The sequence below is a fragment of the Capricornis sumatraensis genome, chromosome 2 (genome assembly GCF_032405125.1).
Source record: "Capricornis sumatraensis isolate serow.1 chromosome 2, serow.2, whole genome shotgun sequence".
NCBI lineage: Eukaryota > Metazoa > Chordata > Mammalia > Artiodactyla > Bovidae > Capricornis > Capricornis sumatraensis.
In genome coordinates this window covers 15,438,583-15,454,303 of record NC_091070.1, presented here as the reverse complement: position 1 = coordinate 15,454,303, position 15,721 = coordinate 15,438,583, and the positions used below count along the sequence as shown (strand labels likewise).

The 15,721-nt window shown below is 39.9% G+C and overlaps 1 protein-coding gene across 1 annotated transcript in view; it reads left to right on the top strand.

Annotated features, from left to right (window-relative positions):
• GPATCH2L (G-patch domain containing 2 like) overlaps positions 1-15,721 on the top strand; it is a 54,285-nt gene that overhangs the window by 3,956 nt on the left and 34,608 nt on the right. The window contains exon 3 of the mRNA XM_068963896.1: positions 14,027-14,091. Within this exon, the coding sequence (XP_068819997.1) occupies positions 14,027-14,091 (65 nt within the window). The remainder of the gene's footprint in view (positions 1-14,026; positions 14,092-15,721) is intronic.

Genomic DNA, 15,721 nt, shown 5'->3' with positions numbered 1-15,721 from the left:
ACCCAGGAATCGAACCCAGGTCTCCTGCATTGCAGGCAGATTCTTTACCGACTGAGCTGTGAGGGAAGCCCTTAACAGTGTTAGTTGGCATTTATTAAGCACTAACTGTGTGCCAGGCCCTGTACTATTGTGCAGAACATATATTCCTTTTTAATGTTCACAACTCTCCAGTCTGGTAGGGGCCACTGTTTGTATTTTATAGATGAGGAAATAGAGCTTATGAGTGTGGAGATAATTTGCCCAAGGTCATTTAGTAGCAAAACTGGGAATCAAACCTAATTCCATAGCTCATAGGTAACCACTGTGTTTGATTGCTCTTTGAGCTTGCTTTTCCCATGGCACTTTTCTGTCTCAGCTTAACTTTTACAACTAATAGCACAAATGATCTTTCTTAGGGTTTTGCTTCTTCTGACATTTGTCTGAAAAACAAAGGTGTAAATCTTAGGAATTTCAAGGTGAGACTTTGTCAGGAATAGGAAAAGCTGTTTAGGTCTGTATGCCTGTACCTTTCATGGGTGGATTTTAATCTCTCTTTAAAATTTTTTCTTACTAACTTTATGTTTGCCAGGCTGTACAACTAGGTGGGGCTTCCCAGGTGGCTCAGTGTTAAAGAACACCCCTGCCACTGCAGGAGATGCAGGAGACACGGGTTTGATCCCTGGGTCAGGAGGATCCCCTGAAGAAGGGAATGGCAACCCGCTCCAGTACTCTTGCCTAGAAAATCCCATGGACAGAGGAAGCTGGTGGGCTATAGTCCATAGGATTGCAGAGAGTTAGACTTGGTAGGCTTATAATTTGGCTTTCCTGATTTTCCTCTGCTGTATATGCTAGGGCCTTTTTACCCAATTTAAATGTATGATTTTGGATTATAAACCCTTTTTTTCCTTCTCATCATGCTATATTTAATCAGACAAGAAATGCTTAGTTAACTTGTATCCTTTCATAATGGTGAAACCCTCAATTGAGGTGTTGAAGTTTGTTTCAATATCAAGCTTACATACCAAATAATAATCATCTTACTATTAAGAATGACAGTTAAACAACAACAACTGTTTTGGGGATGATATTTTCGGGTGTATGTATTTCTTCCCCAGAGTTTCTTGTTAAACTGTGACTTAATTGTGTGTATGAGTGATTGTTAACTCTGTCTTCTCTAAGATCACAGCCCAAGTATGGTTGCAGATACAGAGCCTGTAACTTTGCAGTGAGGCACTTGAGTCTTTCTAAGTCCTTCTTACCCCCAATACATCTGTCACACATTATAGTCAGATTGTGATAATACATATCTAGTTATCTGAGAGCTTGGGTAAATTGAAGTAGGCAGCAATTCTTAGGAAATTCTTCTCTTTTCAAATTGAGGAGACCTGTTCCCCCATTGGGGCTATCTTCCTGGCCCGTAACTTCAGAGTTCTTTCAAAGAACAGGAGTTTTTTGGTGGACACCAAAATCCTTGTAGCGAAAGGACTATTGGGTGGAGAAGCAGCAGACATAGAATGAGAAAAATTCTTCAGAGCGTATTTAGGAGTCTTCAGCTCACCTCGGCTGATGCTGATTCATCTTAGTTACAAGCAGATGTGCTTTGTATTTTTTTCCCCCTAAATATACTCTATGAGGAAGGAGGGTGATTGTTTTTTTTTTTTTCTGGGCCATGCCGTGTGACATGTGGGATCTTAGTTCTTTGAACAGGATCCTGCGTCCCTTGCAATGAAAGTGCAGAAACTTAACTACTGGACCACCAGGAAAGTCTCATGGTGATTCTTAGTTATACTTTGACTGCACGTCATGTTCTGCCTGTCAGTAGTAACTTGGAACCACAGTCTTTGCCTTAGATTATTAAATACATCCTGTAAACAGGACTGGCATTAGCATAAGTTTTTAAGTAGGCAGCAGTTCATGATTTAGATCTTATGCTGTCTTGGTGAGTTGATTCTGTCAAAAATTTTCAACCTTTTTCTGCATTAAAAGAAATCCTTTTAAGAATCCTCTTGGTTATTACTCTTTCATAAATCTACTTGGATGTGCCAGTTTGCATACAGATCAAAGTGTAGAACTTTATATCAGTGTTTTTGAGGGTTGGCAGAATAAATGATCCAGTTTGTAAAATTATTAGGATGAAGTTGATCATTAAGCTTTACTTTGCTTAGTAAATAGTTCTTTTAAAAAGCATATATTAGGTGTTTTAGGTTTGAAAATCTATGTCTCGATCAGAGAAGTTTATTTCTACTTTCCTTAAAATTTATTCTGCTTACAAACAGAGTACTTTTAAATTTAACCTATAATTCTTTTTGCTTTTCTGTTTCTGTTTTTCAGTTCTGTACCAACCAATCCCTCAAGAGTTCTGAGGGACTGAAAGTGGTTATGATGTAAAAAGCTCAATTATTATTTTAATTTTTTTCTATCCATGTGTGTTCCATTCTAGAATGGATCAACTCTTTTGTAAAATTACTTTCTACTGATCTTTATTCAAATTGTCTGTACAGTGACTATTAATTAGGTGAGTCATAGCCCAGTTTTGCTTTATTCTTCACTAACATCATTCATTTGTTCCCCTTGAATATAATTTAGCTTCTTTTCTTTCGTAAGTGAATTGGTTTGGTGGTGGCCTGAAGTCGCAGTCCGGAGCCTTCCTAAGGTGATGTATTAGAAGCCAATCTCACAGGAAAGAAAATATTCTCTTGTCCTGGAAGCCAAATGACAGAGATAGAGTGCTAAACCTCCCCCCTCCTTCTCTAGCCCAGGCTGACCTTCTGCGGCCCCTTGGTGCCTCTTGTTTTCTTATTTTTATAGAAAATCAATATCCCTTCTGACACAAATAATAGCTCAGAAGCAAGAATAAATGGTGGAAAGCTGAGATCTCTGTCCATCACCTCTCACTTTAACTCTCCCAAACTCTTTTTAATTATGAGCATGCTTTGCTCCAGGTGTTTGCAACAGTGAAATTGCTAAATGAGGACCATTTTAACCAAAGATTGGGTGATCAATAACACTCTATAGCAGTAGCTTGTTGGATCAATAGCATTCATTATTTCATGGTTAAGGTAAGTAGCCTCCTTTGCAAGTGGAGGTCATTAATCAGGGGTTTACTGGAGGTGTGGAAAAAACTATATGTGGTAGGTTGAGGATGTTCTGTTTTCTATTCTGTAAATAGGGATGCTGACCAAGAAGATATTTACCATTGTTGCGGTTGTACCGTCACATTTGAGAGTATTGCATAGCTGGCACAGTGTGCTTAGATAGATTTATTCAAAGCTCTGCTATTATATGCTAAGGAATAACTGGAAAAAAAACAACTTGGGAGGTGGATTTAATGTTACATTATTGGATTTGAAGATCTGTCTCTTAAATGTTATGATTATTCTGTAACTCTAGAGGAGGAAATTAGAATCCATAGATAGGAAGTGCAGAGTGTGAAGTGTTGCCTCAGTATGAAATAGAGCATTCTGAAAATTAAATCTCCATAAAAATTGAGTTGTTTTACCAGGTAGATCACTTGAAGCCTGGGCCTGAGGACCACTTACTGAACTGTAGAGTTGGAGAGGCTGAGCTGAATGATCTGTAGGGTCCCTTGTAACACTGAGGTTCTGTAATTGTTTTGTCACAATCCCCTTCACATCATTGTGATTTCACACCTTAAAAAGCATCTGGTAAGTAACCTCAGCCACCCCCTAAAATATTTACGAAGCTGTGAAACAATGCAAAGTCACATTGCCAGAGACCAGGACTTAAAGCTGCCTTATTGCCAAGATTTTGTCAAACTCCAAGGCTGGTAGACCTGCTCTGGAGAGAGCAATAGGAAGCCCGCCACTGTACTGAGCCCGCCCTGACTGTTGGTAGTGAGGCCCTGCATTCTCTCCCTGTAGTCTGTCCGTGGTTTAGAGAGGCAGGCTCCGGTTCAGTCAGGAAGTTGGCCAGCTGTAGTTTTAGCCAGGGTGTTGTTGCACCCTTAACTTCCCAGTCAGTATCCTTGATTTTCTGTCTGGAGGTTGTAACTCCCAGAATGTACTCAGATAGGGAATCATAGTGTTTTCTGTGTGTATATATGTTTGGGAGTAGGAGGCAGTGATAGCATATTGAGTCCTGGGAAATAAGAGTCTCCAAGAGTAGTTTACTGTTGGCGTAGACAGAGAAGGAAAAAGCACTCCTAGGAGAAGGCAATGGCACCCCACTCCAGTGCTCTTGCCTGGAAAATCCCATGGACGGAGGAGCCTGGTGGGCTGCAGTCCATGGGGTCGCCAAGAGTCAGATACGACTGAGCAACTTCACTTTCACTTTTCACTTTCATGCATTGGAGAAGGAAATGGCAGCCCACTCCAGTGTTCTTGCCTGGAGAATCCCAGGGATCGGGGAGCCTGGTGGGCTGCCGTCTATGGGGTCACACAGAGTCAGACACGACTGAGGCGACTTAGCAGCAGCAGCAGCAGTAGTCCATTCTGGAGACTGTAGTATTTTATATACCTTCATTTATTGCAGACTCCTGGAATGGGGTCAGAATCAGGCAGTGAAGATCAGAAGACGATCTCATTTCAATCTCCCACATGGCTGTATGAGATAAAAATCTATGGGTGAATTAGGCCAGGGGCTCTGCCTATCTTCCTGGCTTGTTGTAGATGTGAAAAGAGTTTGTTACCTGTATCCAAGGGAGTAGAGAATGGGACCAGGAGTAATTTAGCTACCCCTTCTATTGGCAGATACCAAATTGTAGGTAAACCAGTTCTCAGCAAGAGGCTTTTGAGCAAGTTCTGCAGAATAAGGGGAAGGGCACACCCTCCTGAGTGTTCAGAGGAAGAACACATCTTTGAAAATGACAGCCAGTGAAAACCAGAAGAACATTTTAGAAAATCTTCATAAGGATGCAAGAAAGTATAATCGCTTTGAAACAGGAGCAGTAAGTCATAAGGACAGAAAGATAGCTGTTTGACAACCCAGAAGTGTGGGAGGAAAGAGTGTAGGGAGATTTGAAATGTAATGTTAAAATGAAGGACAATTCATTCTGCAGAAAATTGAGTTGATGATGTGGAAAACTTTGGAAGCCCTCCCAAAATGCACAGAGGAGATAAAAATGAGAGAGAAGGTGATAGATCTGGAGCACAGGAATAGGGGCCCAGTCTGCAGGTAGGTGAATACTCCCAAGGAAGAAACCAAACCATTGGGATAGAAGAATGATTTTAAAAATCTAACTGAAGAGAGGACATGTTCCTGGGTTGAACAATTAAGCGTATAGATTAAAAGGGAAAGCTAATGAAAAGAGACCTCTACCTAGTCATATCCTAGCAACATTTTTGCATTCTGCATCGGTGGTGGGAGTGGAACAGTTACAAAGAAAATCTTTAAAGGGATGAAAATAAGGTTGGTGTCCATCCCTAGAGTATGATACGCCAGGGGCTAATAGACTTGCCTGTAGAATTTTGAGGGGAAAGATTGCTCCCCTCCTCCTCTCCCCTCTCTACCCTGAATTTTATGTATAGCTAAGATAGTGGGAAGATACCAGAAAGACATTCTCAGGTATTCAAGTCTCAAATACATGCTCTTTAAAAACTTACCCTGAAAAGGCATCTCGTCTTGTTGATGATGAATCTGTTAACTAAGCCTTAAAAGGAGGGGGTGGACTTCTCTAAGTCACTGCCATAGCTCAGTAGCAAAATCCTGAGAGAAATCATGATCTTCACGAAGTATACGTGATTGCAGTGGCCATGTTAACTGACCTGTGGAACTGGAGAGGTTGCTGCCTTCTTTCTTGGTGCCATCTGAAGAAACTGAAAAAAATAACCTCCTTCATTACACATTCTCATAACTTACTGTGGGAATAATTTTGCAGTTGGTCGGAGATTCCCTGAAAAACCTGTCCCTCAGTCCTGAGTGCCTCCATAATCAGAACTCTGATTACATATGATTACAAATATACCACTTCAGTTTAGGAAAAAGGAAATCCAGGGAAGGTGTTTCAGGTGATAGGTCTAGGAGTGACCTTTCTGTTTTTGTAAATTCTAAGTGAAAGTGAAAGTGAAGTTGCCAGTCATGTCTGACTTTTTGCAACCCCATGAGCTGTAGCCTACCACGCTCCTCCATCCATGGGATTTTCCAGGCAAGAGTACTGGAGTGGGTTGCCTTTTCCTTCTCCAGAGGATCTTCCCCACCCAGGGATCGAACCCAGGTCTCCTGTATTGTAGGCAGACGCTTTACCATCTGAGCCAATTCTAAGACAATTAAAAAATTTTTTAAATGTATTTATTATTATTTAATAAAAATTAAAATGAAGCCCCTTATTTTTTAGCATGATAATGTAAGCCATTAATTCCATCCTGCTTATTTCTTTTAAAGTTAGTTGTAAAAGATGCATCTTACACTTAAGCTACTTGGTTAATAATCTTAAATGGGTGAGGAACCGAGGTGGTAAAGTTACTGATACAACTTTTCAGTATAACTGATAGCTCTCACTCTTTACCTCCTTGCTGTAATGGTGACAGGCATAAAGTACTCCCATTCGGGTCTAAATTTAGATTTCTGTTGTCAGGAATATGATAGAATTAGTAAGCTCTCAGGTCAGAGGCTTCCCTGGTGGGTCAGACGGTAAAGAATCCACCTGCAATGCAGGAGACCTGGGTTTGATCCCTGGGTTGGGAAGAGCCCGTGGAGGAGGGTGTGTCAATCCACTGCAGTGTTCTTGCCTGGAGAGTCCCCATGGACAGAGGAACCTGGAGGGCTCCAGTCCATGGGGTCACAACTGAGTGACTAAACAGCGCAGGTCAGAGAACAAACTCTTAGTTGTGGGAATTCAGAGAGATTTGACTTCTCAAGGCTAGAAGCCTCTCACAGGGCTAGAAAGCAAGGAGAATTCATAAAGATGCTGTATTTATTGCTACAGAAAAAGTTGCCCTAAAACTTAGTAGCTTTATAAAACATTAGCTTCAAGTTCAGTTCCTGAAGTCAGGAGTCTAGGAGCAGCTTAGCTGTGTGATTCTTTGTCAGGGTCTCTCTCCTGCAGTCTCTCTGTCAGTAAGGGCTCTCGTCGTCTCAAGGGCCAGCTGGGGCTGAGGAATCCACTTCAGTGCTTGCTCACAGGGCTGTTGGTAGATCTCATTTCCTAATAGCCTGCTGGATTGAGAGTCTCAGTTCCTTTTCATGGGCCCCTCTTACAGGGCTGTTAGCATCCTTGAGAAATGGTCGTTGGCCTCCCATAGAGCAGGTGGTCTGACAGAGAAGGAGGGGCAAGAGAGAGAGCAGGAGAGAGGGGGAGAGCAGCCTGTCCCTTAAGCACCCAGATCTCAGACATGACATGCCGTCACATCTGCCTGAGCTGCTGGTCACACCGGCCAGCCAGGGTGTGAATACCAGAAGGCTGGCATCGTCGGGAGTCACGCAGGAGTCTGGTTGCCACAGGCTACTGGTCTGAAAATTTTTCATTACTTAGCGTGGAGCTAAATTCAGGAATAATGTTCTCAGAGTAATATTTCCCCAGAACTTACTAAGAGAATGTTTTTACTTTGATTTCGAAGAAAGGACATTCAGGAACTATAAAGGCAAGCAAGATGTAGATTCCTGAGACTACACTGTTATATTTTTAGTATACTGAAAATGGTTGTTTATGTTTTAAAGTTTAAGATGTAGCATGAAGGGAGAGAGGATCTTTTCTGAAGTGAGTTTGTAATTCATTTTCATGCTATTCAGCACGTATGATGCATTTTTAGCTTTAAGCTGTAGTCATCAAAGTACAGCTAGAATTTCAGCTCTATCTGAATGTTCTAAGTGGCAGAAAGCAAAGAGTAAGCTCTCTCCCTAGTTCAGTCAGTCTGTGTGCATTTTCAGGTAAGTGAAAATGAGCAGTGCTGAAATTCATGATTATGTTCTGAATAGACCTGAATTGACTTTCAGTGAATGAGATGGCTCACATCACCTGTGTTTTAGTGGCCATTCAGCGAGTGGCTGGGCTGTGGAGATATACTACCTTGGTTCTAATGCTTGTTGTGCAGTGTGGGACAAGTTGCTCAATCTTTCTAAGCCACATTCCTTCATCTGTAATACGAGGTTGACATAGTTATCTCGTAGACTTTTAAGGTAAAAGAAATGAAATAATGAATAAAAAGCAGTACTTTGTTGGGTCTGTAGTAGAACGCAGTAAATGGTGTTGTTGGTATGAATAAGTAATAGTAGCCTTTTTTTATAATTAAATTTTTTAAATTTTTAGTTGAAGGATAATCACTTTACAACATTGTATTGGTTTCCGCCAAACATCAACATGAATCAGCCATAGGTGTTTATGTCCCCTCCCTCTTGAACCTCTCTACTACGTCCCTCCCCAGCCCACCCCTCTAGGTTGTTACAGAGCCCTGGTCTGAGTTCCCTAAGTCATACAGAATAGTAGCTTTCTGTATTAATAGTTGCCCTAATAATTCAAGTGCCAAACCCCTTCTTGGGACACTTGTCCCAAGACGTCTGCTGAGAGCAGTGTCTCCATCTCGGGTAAAACCCAGTGTGGGAAAAATACTAGGTTTCATAGGTCACATATTAATTTTCCATTCAAAGTGAAAATAGATTTGAGTCCTACAGAATTTTTAGATTGAGGTGTAATTGAGAGTCCCATTGAATTTAGATGACTAATAAGAATACCAGTGAGGAAATTACTACTGCTATTAGCCTCTAAAATAATATTATTGGGAAACATACAAAAATTATCACCCTAGAAGCCTTTGAGTCTTTCATCCTTTGCCTTTGTATAATAGCTCCAGACTCCACAGATCCATCCTAGACTCCATGCATGATAACGTACGTGATACATCCTCGTATCACATCCTTAGAACAGTCCATCCACATTTTAACGTGCATGGAAATAGGATTAGAGAGGTGCAGTGACAGGACACGAAAGCCATACAAGGGGAGGCAGCAGAGCTGGTTTGAATGAGTTCATTTCATTTGCGCAGCATTTACTGAAGGCCTGTTGTGTGTCAGGTGCTGTATTAGGCACTGGGGACATTGAGGTGAGCGAGATATTTCCTTCTTTCCCAGCCTGGATCTCTCTCTTCCATGGCTGTAGGCTATTCTTTCTGTCTGGGCTAACCCGGGAAGGGGGACCTGTACAACTCGTGAGGAGTTTCAGTTCTTCAGACCAGTTAGCCTGAAGGTCCAGCTACCTGCTCATGGTGGGATCTGCTGGACCTCAGGCTGTTGGAGGCCCTGACCCAGTCCTGGCAGCAGAATGACGTTGTTTCTTCTATACGATGTTGACCTCTGCCCCTCCTCGGAAATGGTTTCCCTCCTAACTGAGATGTCCCGCCTCCTCCACCCCTCTGCTTTATTCATCGCTCTAGATGAGGTGCTCAGCTGCGATGCTGCCAACAGTTTGGGCCCAGACGATCCTCTCTTGGAAGGGCTGTCTGGTGCACTGTAGGATGCTCGTGGCGTCCCTGGCCTCTGCTTGCTGAATGCCAATAGAATACCAGCTCCCTCTACCTGCCTCCAAGTCCTGACAAAAAAGCTTTTCCCAGGTATTGCCAAGTGACCCCAAGGGCTGGGGTGGGGCAGGAAGATAGGAGAAAGGGGACAAAATTACCTCCAGTTGAGAACCACTGCTCTCGATGTTTCTGGTACTGAGATGGAGTTTTTTACTTCATTGGCTCTGCTTTTACCAACAAGCACGGCTTTCAAATTAGAAAACTCAGTAAGACCAAAACATTGATTTCTTCTATAGAATAAAAATATTGTGATTTAAAAATGGAGAGTTTTTCCTCATTTGAAAACCTTACTTTAAAAAATTTTTCCTGAAAAGGACAGGCAATTCATTTTCAGAACTTGGAAAGAAGAGCAGTTCAGATGAAAGCATTTAAAAATTTGTACCAAAATTTGCAATGTTTAGCTAACTCTACCCTGGAATTAATTATTTAAGTGGATGAGAAAGATCAATAGTATTTTATTAGGCTTGATTCCTATAATAATCTACCCCTCTGAAAATGGATGCCGTGCCCAGTCATCTGGTTTACCCAGAGTGCCTTGAATTACCAAGATGATTGGGTAAGGTTAGGAGGACAGACGTGTGACAAGATAAAAAAACCAAAATGTTAATTGCAATACCTAGGTGATAGAGTGTGAGTGATAACTTGTTTCAGTTTTTTTGTTTGCTTGTACGTCTTCATAATAAAACGTTGAGAGAGGAAAGCCTTCGGAACTGCTGGTTAGGTTGACTTTCTTTACATTTATGTTATTTCAGTTGGATGGTTCAGTTATTTTTCTAACAATATTATAAAAAGTAGGTAATGTTAGTACAATTAATTGGTTGTCCAGAAATCTAGGCTTTAATTTTTTGGGATGGGGGCTTATTTTAAATAACGTCTATGCTGCTGAATTGTGGGACTTTTTTTTTTTCAGTGAAAACCAGAGAAGTATGAGTTATTGATACTATTTTTACTCACATATGAATATTTTGAGATACTTTCTGGCTTCTAATATGGGGTGATTTCCTCAGTATTATAAGGTTAAATTCTTAGCTTGCACTTAACCCCTCATTGGAGAATTTTCTTCATTGGAAAGCACTCTTCTTTCTGTGTTTTCACACTCTTTTTCCATAGACTAGGCTGTTGTTTTTTTTTTTAATAAAATACATGCATTTAAATTGTGGTTGGCCTGCTTCCTTGTTAGTTTTAGTGCCGGGTATAGCAGGGCCTGGTATAAAGTCAAACTTAAATGCTTACTAAGTGAACGAGTGACAATTTAGGGGAAATAGTGGGGGAAAATCCTTCCTCCTCTTTTTCCTGTTAGAGAAATTTTATTGCCCCAATTTACAATAGAATATTTTTGAATAATGTATTGTAGGATTGATACATTTCTGTCCCAAAATATTTTTGAAATGTTCATATGCAAACTCTCTATAGATTAGAATCATGTGAGACGAGGAGTACAGAACAGCTCCCCAGGCAAAGGCAGGAGGCGTGGTGCCTCTAGGAGTTGCTGTCATTTTAGGAAAAGACAAGATTTTCACTACCTGCCATCTTTGTGGGCTTTGTCTTGTTACTTTTTCTGATGATTAATCAAGGCTGAGTTTCTGTCTTCCTGACTAAGCTTCAGAGAACTATAGCGAAGTGGATACCAGAGGTAGTATCTCATTTTCTTTTTTTCTTATAAAAATGAGGAACAGAGCTATTTTCCTTGCCTAGTAAAATTGCCCATAGCAAAAAAAGGTATAAACTCTTTTCGCAATTTTGTAATAGGAAAAATGTGTAGTAGTCTACCATCTTTGAACTTTTTGACCTTGTGATCTATAAAGGTGCTAAAAGACAGTTGTTTTTATTGGAAGATAAGTGCTTATTTTTTAACAGAATATTGAACATTGTGTTTAATTAGCTGAATTAACATTTTACAGTTGACTGAATCATTATTAAAATCCTACTAATCTGATTCTTTTTAATGGTAATCTCTGATTCAGAAGTGAATGAAGGCCACAGAACTTTGGCCTATAAATTGGAAAAGGAAAAATTTGCTTCTATTTCATAGCTAGCCCTACATTTTTGTATGCAGTATCATAGTGTTTATGTGCAAATAATGCCATGAAGTTCCCTTTTTTGTCCTCAGTAAATTATGCAAACAGTTTTTTTTTACATGTAGTTAGATTTTCACAATGCAAGTTATTCTGGAGACATAGATAGAATTAGCAGATGCTATCAGATGAAATAGTCATTTCCAGATATTGGTGGAATGATGATACTTTTATGTAATAAGTGTTCTGTAAGGCACACATTATTTTCTCAATGAAAAAAATACATATCTCCCTTGAACACAGTCTTAAAATCTTGGTGATATTTCTGTGACATCATTGCCATTACTCTAATTAACTATATATAGAAAACTTACAGACAAGTTTAGTTCAAGCTCTTTCAAGAGCAGTGAGTCTCTTTAAATACTGTTGACAGAAATAGAAAATATACAGAGACAGGAAGGTTTTAGGTTACCCATACCTTCCTGGATCCAGCAGATCACTCCCTTTATTTAGAGTCTGAGGAGATAATGGAATCCATGCGAAAAAGGAGGAAAGAAACATAGTATCTTGTAGTGCTTACAGGTGGCTGGAAATGAATGGGGGCAGAATCCATAGACTTTGTAATAAGGCCATAGTTTTAATTTCTTAATTGGAAATATTCAAATAGAGGAGCCCATAGATATTGCAGGGTAGAACCTGTAACACCCATAGAGCAGGAAACAGCAAATTTCCTCTGTAGACAGCCAGCTAACAAGTATCTGGGGGCTTCGTGGGTAATATATGTTCTCTGTTGCAATTCCTCAACTCTGCAGTTGTAGTGTGAAAGAAGCCAGAATCTATAAGTCAACAAATGAGCAAAACTGTACTGGAACATTTTGTTCCAATAGAACTTTATTTATGGACACTGAAATTTGAATTTTGTGTCATGTCTCTATGTCACAAAATAGTCTCCTTTTGATCTTCCCTTCTACCTGGTGATTTAAAACTATAAAAACCATTCTTAGCTCACAACCTATACAGAAATATTTGACAGGCCGTTGTTTGATGACCCTTACATCTCAGTGATATGCTAGCCAAGAATGCACGTAACACAGTGGTGGAGCAGCATGTTTGTTTTATGATCTGCTGTGCTTTTTAACCTTCCTGAACATCTAGAGGAGCTAAAAAATAAATAAACTATGGTTTGCCTTTGAGGTAGGATGATAGTAATAAGGTAGTTGACGAGAGGATGTGTAGTGGGACTCAGTGGAGTTAGGGTATACCACAATACTCTCAGGAACTTGCTGAAAACAAAAACAGCCCCATAAAGTGAGCAGGCACCGTTCCTTAAACTCAGAAGTAGGAAGAGTGCAGTACCCCATGAGGATGTCTTCTGGATTTAACTGCAGAGCGCTTTGAAGGTTCTAAATCCATCAGAACCCAGTGGTGCTTAAGTTTTGCGAGACATTTCTCATAATGACACCTGAGAATGTTCCCATTTATAAGTGCAGAGGAAAATGAAAGAAGCTTTGAAGAAATCAGGTATGTTTTATTGGCTCTCGCTGCAACAAATTTCTTGGATCTGTTACCCAGAGACAAGCTTAAGTGAGGAAACACTGCTACAAAATTTAACTGGCATTTTTAGGATGTAATGTTGGCAATACATTTGAAAATGTTGCAAAATACAAAATATTTTCAGAGTTTGGATCCAGAAGTGAAGACTGGGATTTTGCCAAGCGTGTTCTTTATGCAGCAGGGTGAGGATGCTGCTTCTGTCTTCTAGAGCACGTGAATGAACTTGACTAGCTTGGAAGGAAACATCCCATCAAGGAAATGGCTAGTATTTTAAAGAATAGAGAAATTTTTCTTGCGCCAGATAAATCGAATTTGATGATTAGGTGGGAGAAACGCAGCATCTGAAGAGGCAGAATCAGTTGTTGGAAGTAGCTCAGCATGAAACTGACTTGGACAGCATTCTGTGGAGCCAAAGTTTTTATTTTGGTGAATTCAAATGGAATTTGTTTTTACATTTTCATTTTTAACCTTATTTTTAAAGTGAATTTTGTTGTATCCACTTGATACCAAGAGACATTAAATTTAGAAAATATAATTTTTGTCATACTGATTTTTTTTTCTGGATTTTTGTTTGCTGTTTTGTTAATGGGAAAACTTGAAACATGCTGGATACCTTTTAAGTTGCATGGCTTCATTTGAAACTGATAGTTGACAATATTTAAAAATAAAATTGATTGATAAATTTGTGTTAATATACCAAAGCAGGTTGAAATTTACTTCCATGAGCGTCTATAAATAACTTCTTCTTGGTAAATTAACAAAGTGACTTGCAATCTTTTGAAAGTACTTTATAAGTAAAAGTTTTACAATTCTCTTCTTCCATTTCTTTTGTTTGAGGAAAATGAATTTATCCCTGTACTTAATTGTGAAATTTATATTTCTGATTGGCTAATGAGTTAGAGTGAAATGAGGGAAACTTGGAATCGTTCAACTTGAAAACCAGCAGGTGAATGGACAGCTTCGTGTTGACTGGACCTGATGTGTTCTCTTGTGTTTTACTCTCTTTTTCAGCGAAACCAGCAGTGTGTGTAGCAGCAGTGACACGGGGCTCTTTACCAACGATGAAGGCCGGCAAGGTAATTGTGATCCTAGCTTTGGGACCTTGGTTCAGCGTTTCTGGGAGGATTCGGATGGTTCTAGGAGTGCCTTACTGCGAGTGTGATGGTTGTCTGTGAAAGTGGTTCTCAAACCTTAGGGCATAAAAACCATGTGGGGAACTGTTAAAACTGCAAGTTCCTGAGCTCCTCAGATTGGTCTGGAGTTAGCCCCTGGAGTCTGCATTTTCCGTAAGTACCTGTGGTGATTTTTTTTTTTATATACAGGTAGTTCAGATTTGAGGATCATTGATCCAGGGGTGTCAAAATAGAATAAGGAACCTCATGAGCCAGTCATTTTCAACACTCATCAACTTTCTGCCATTATTTCATTTCTTTCCACCTACACTCTACCCCACATTCCATTTATTATTTTTATCATTTTTTTGAGTTATAATTTATATAAATTGAAATGTGCATATCTTAGCTATATGATTTTGACAAACAAATGAAGTCTTGTAACCTCCCAACTCATAATATAGAACATTGCTATCTATCCAGGGATTTCTTTTGTGTCCCTTCTTTGTCATTCCTTGCCCTGGTAATTAATGTTCTGATTTTATTTTCTACTTTAGATTAGTTTTGCCAGTTGGAGAACTTCATAAATGAAATTACAGAATATTCATTTCTTTGTGTTTGGTTTCTTCTCCTCATCTAAAGTATGTAAAATTTGTCTGTGATATTTTCATTTATGAGTAATTTGTTCCCTTTTATTGCTAGTTCAATTCAGTCGCGTCCGACTCTTTGCGACCCCATGGATTGCAGCATGCCAGGCTTCCCTGTCTTCCACTGTCTCCCAGAGTTTGCTCAAATTCATGTCCATTGAGTCGGTGATGACATCTAACCATCTCATCCTTTGCTGCTCCCTTCTCCTTTTTGCCTTCAATCTTTCCCAGCATCAGAGTCTTTTCCAGTGAATTGACTCTTCGTATCAGGTGGCCCAGCTTCAGCATTAATTCTTCCAATGAATATTCCGGGTTGATTTCCTTTAGGATTGACTGGTTTGAGAATGTAATTTTATAAAGGATAGACTGTGGGTTTCTTAATCTAAGTGAGCGATTTGTAAATCTCTAAAGTCCCTTCTGAAATCCAGTGATTTTTCTCCAAGGGTTGTGATCGAAGGCCAGAGCACGGTGGCTGTATGTCTAGGGTGATCCAGATTGGCTCAGAGTAACTGAAGGGATCCCAGGACTGTGAGACTTAGTTTCCAAATCTTTATTTTGGAACGAGACCATGGGGAGGTGTCTCACCCATGCCTCAGAGTTGTGGGTACAAGTGGAGTTGTTGAGCTTCCCACGCGAATGGAGGCCATTATGCGTACATTCCTATCCCTTTCTGGCTCTGAGGGAGCGAGGTGTCATTAGAAACTGTGCGTATAGACTCCTGCATAGTCTGTCACTAGGGCTTTGATTCTCTTATCTCATACCAGGAAAGTTTGGTTGTCTTTTCATGAATGAACTGGAGCATACATTCAGAATTACTAATATTAGTATTTGCTCTTTTTTCTTTGCTTTTACTATAGTGTCATAATGCATCTTTCAAAGGTTATGATGTGTATACAGAGGTGTAAGAAAGTGTGGAGTTACTACAATAGATTGTTTTGGGCCTTTGG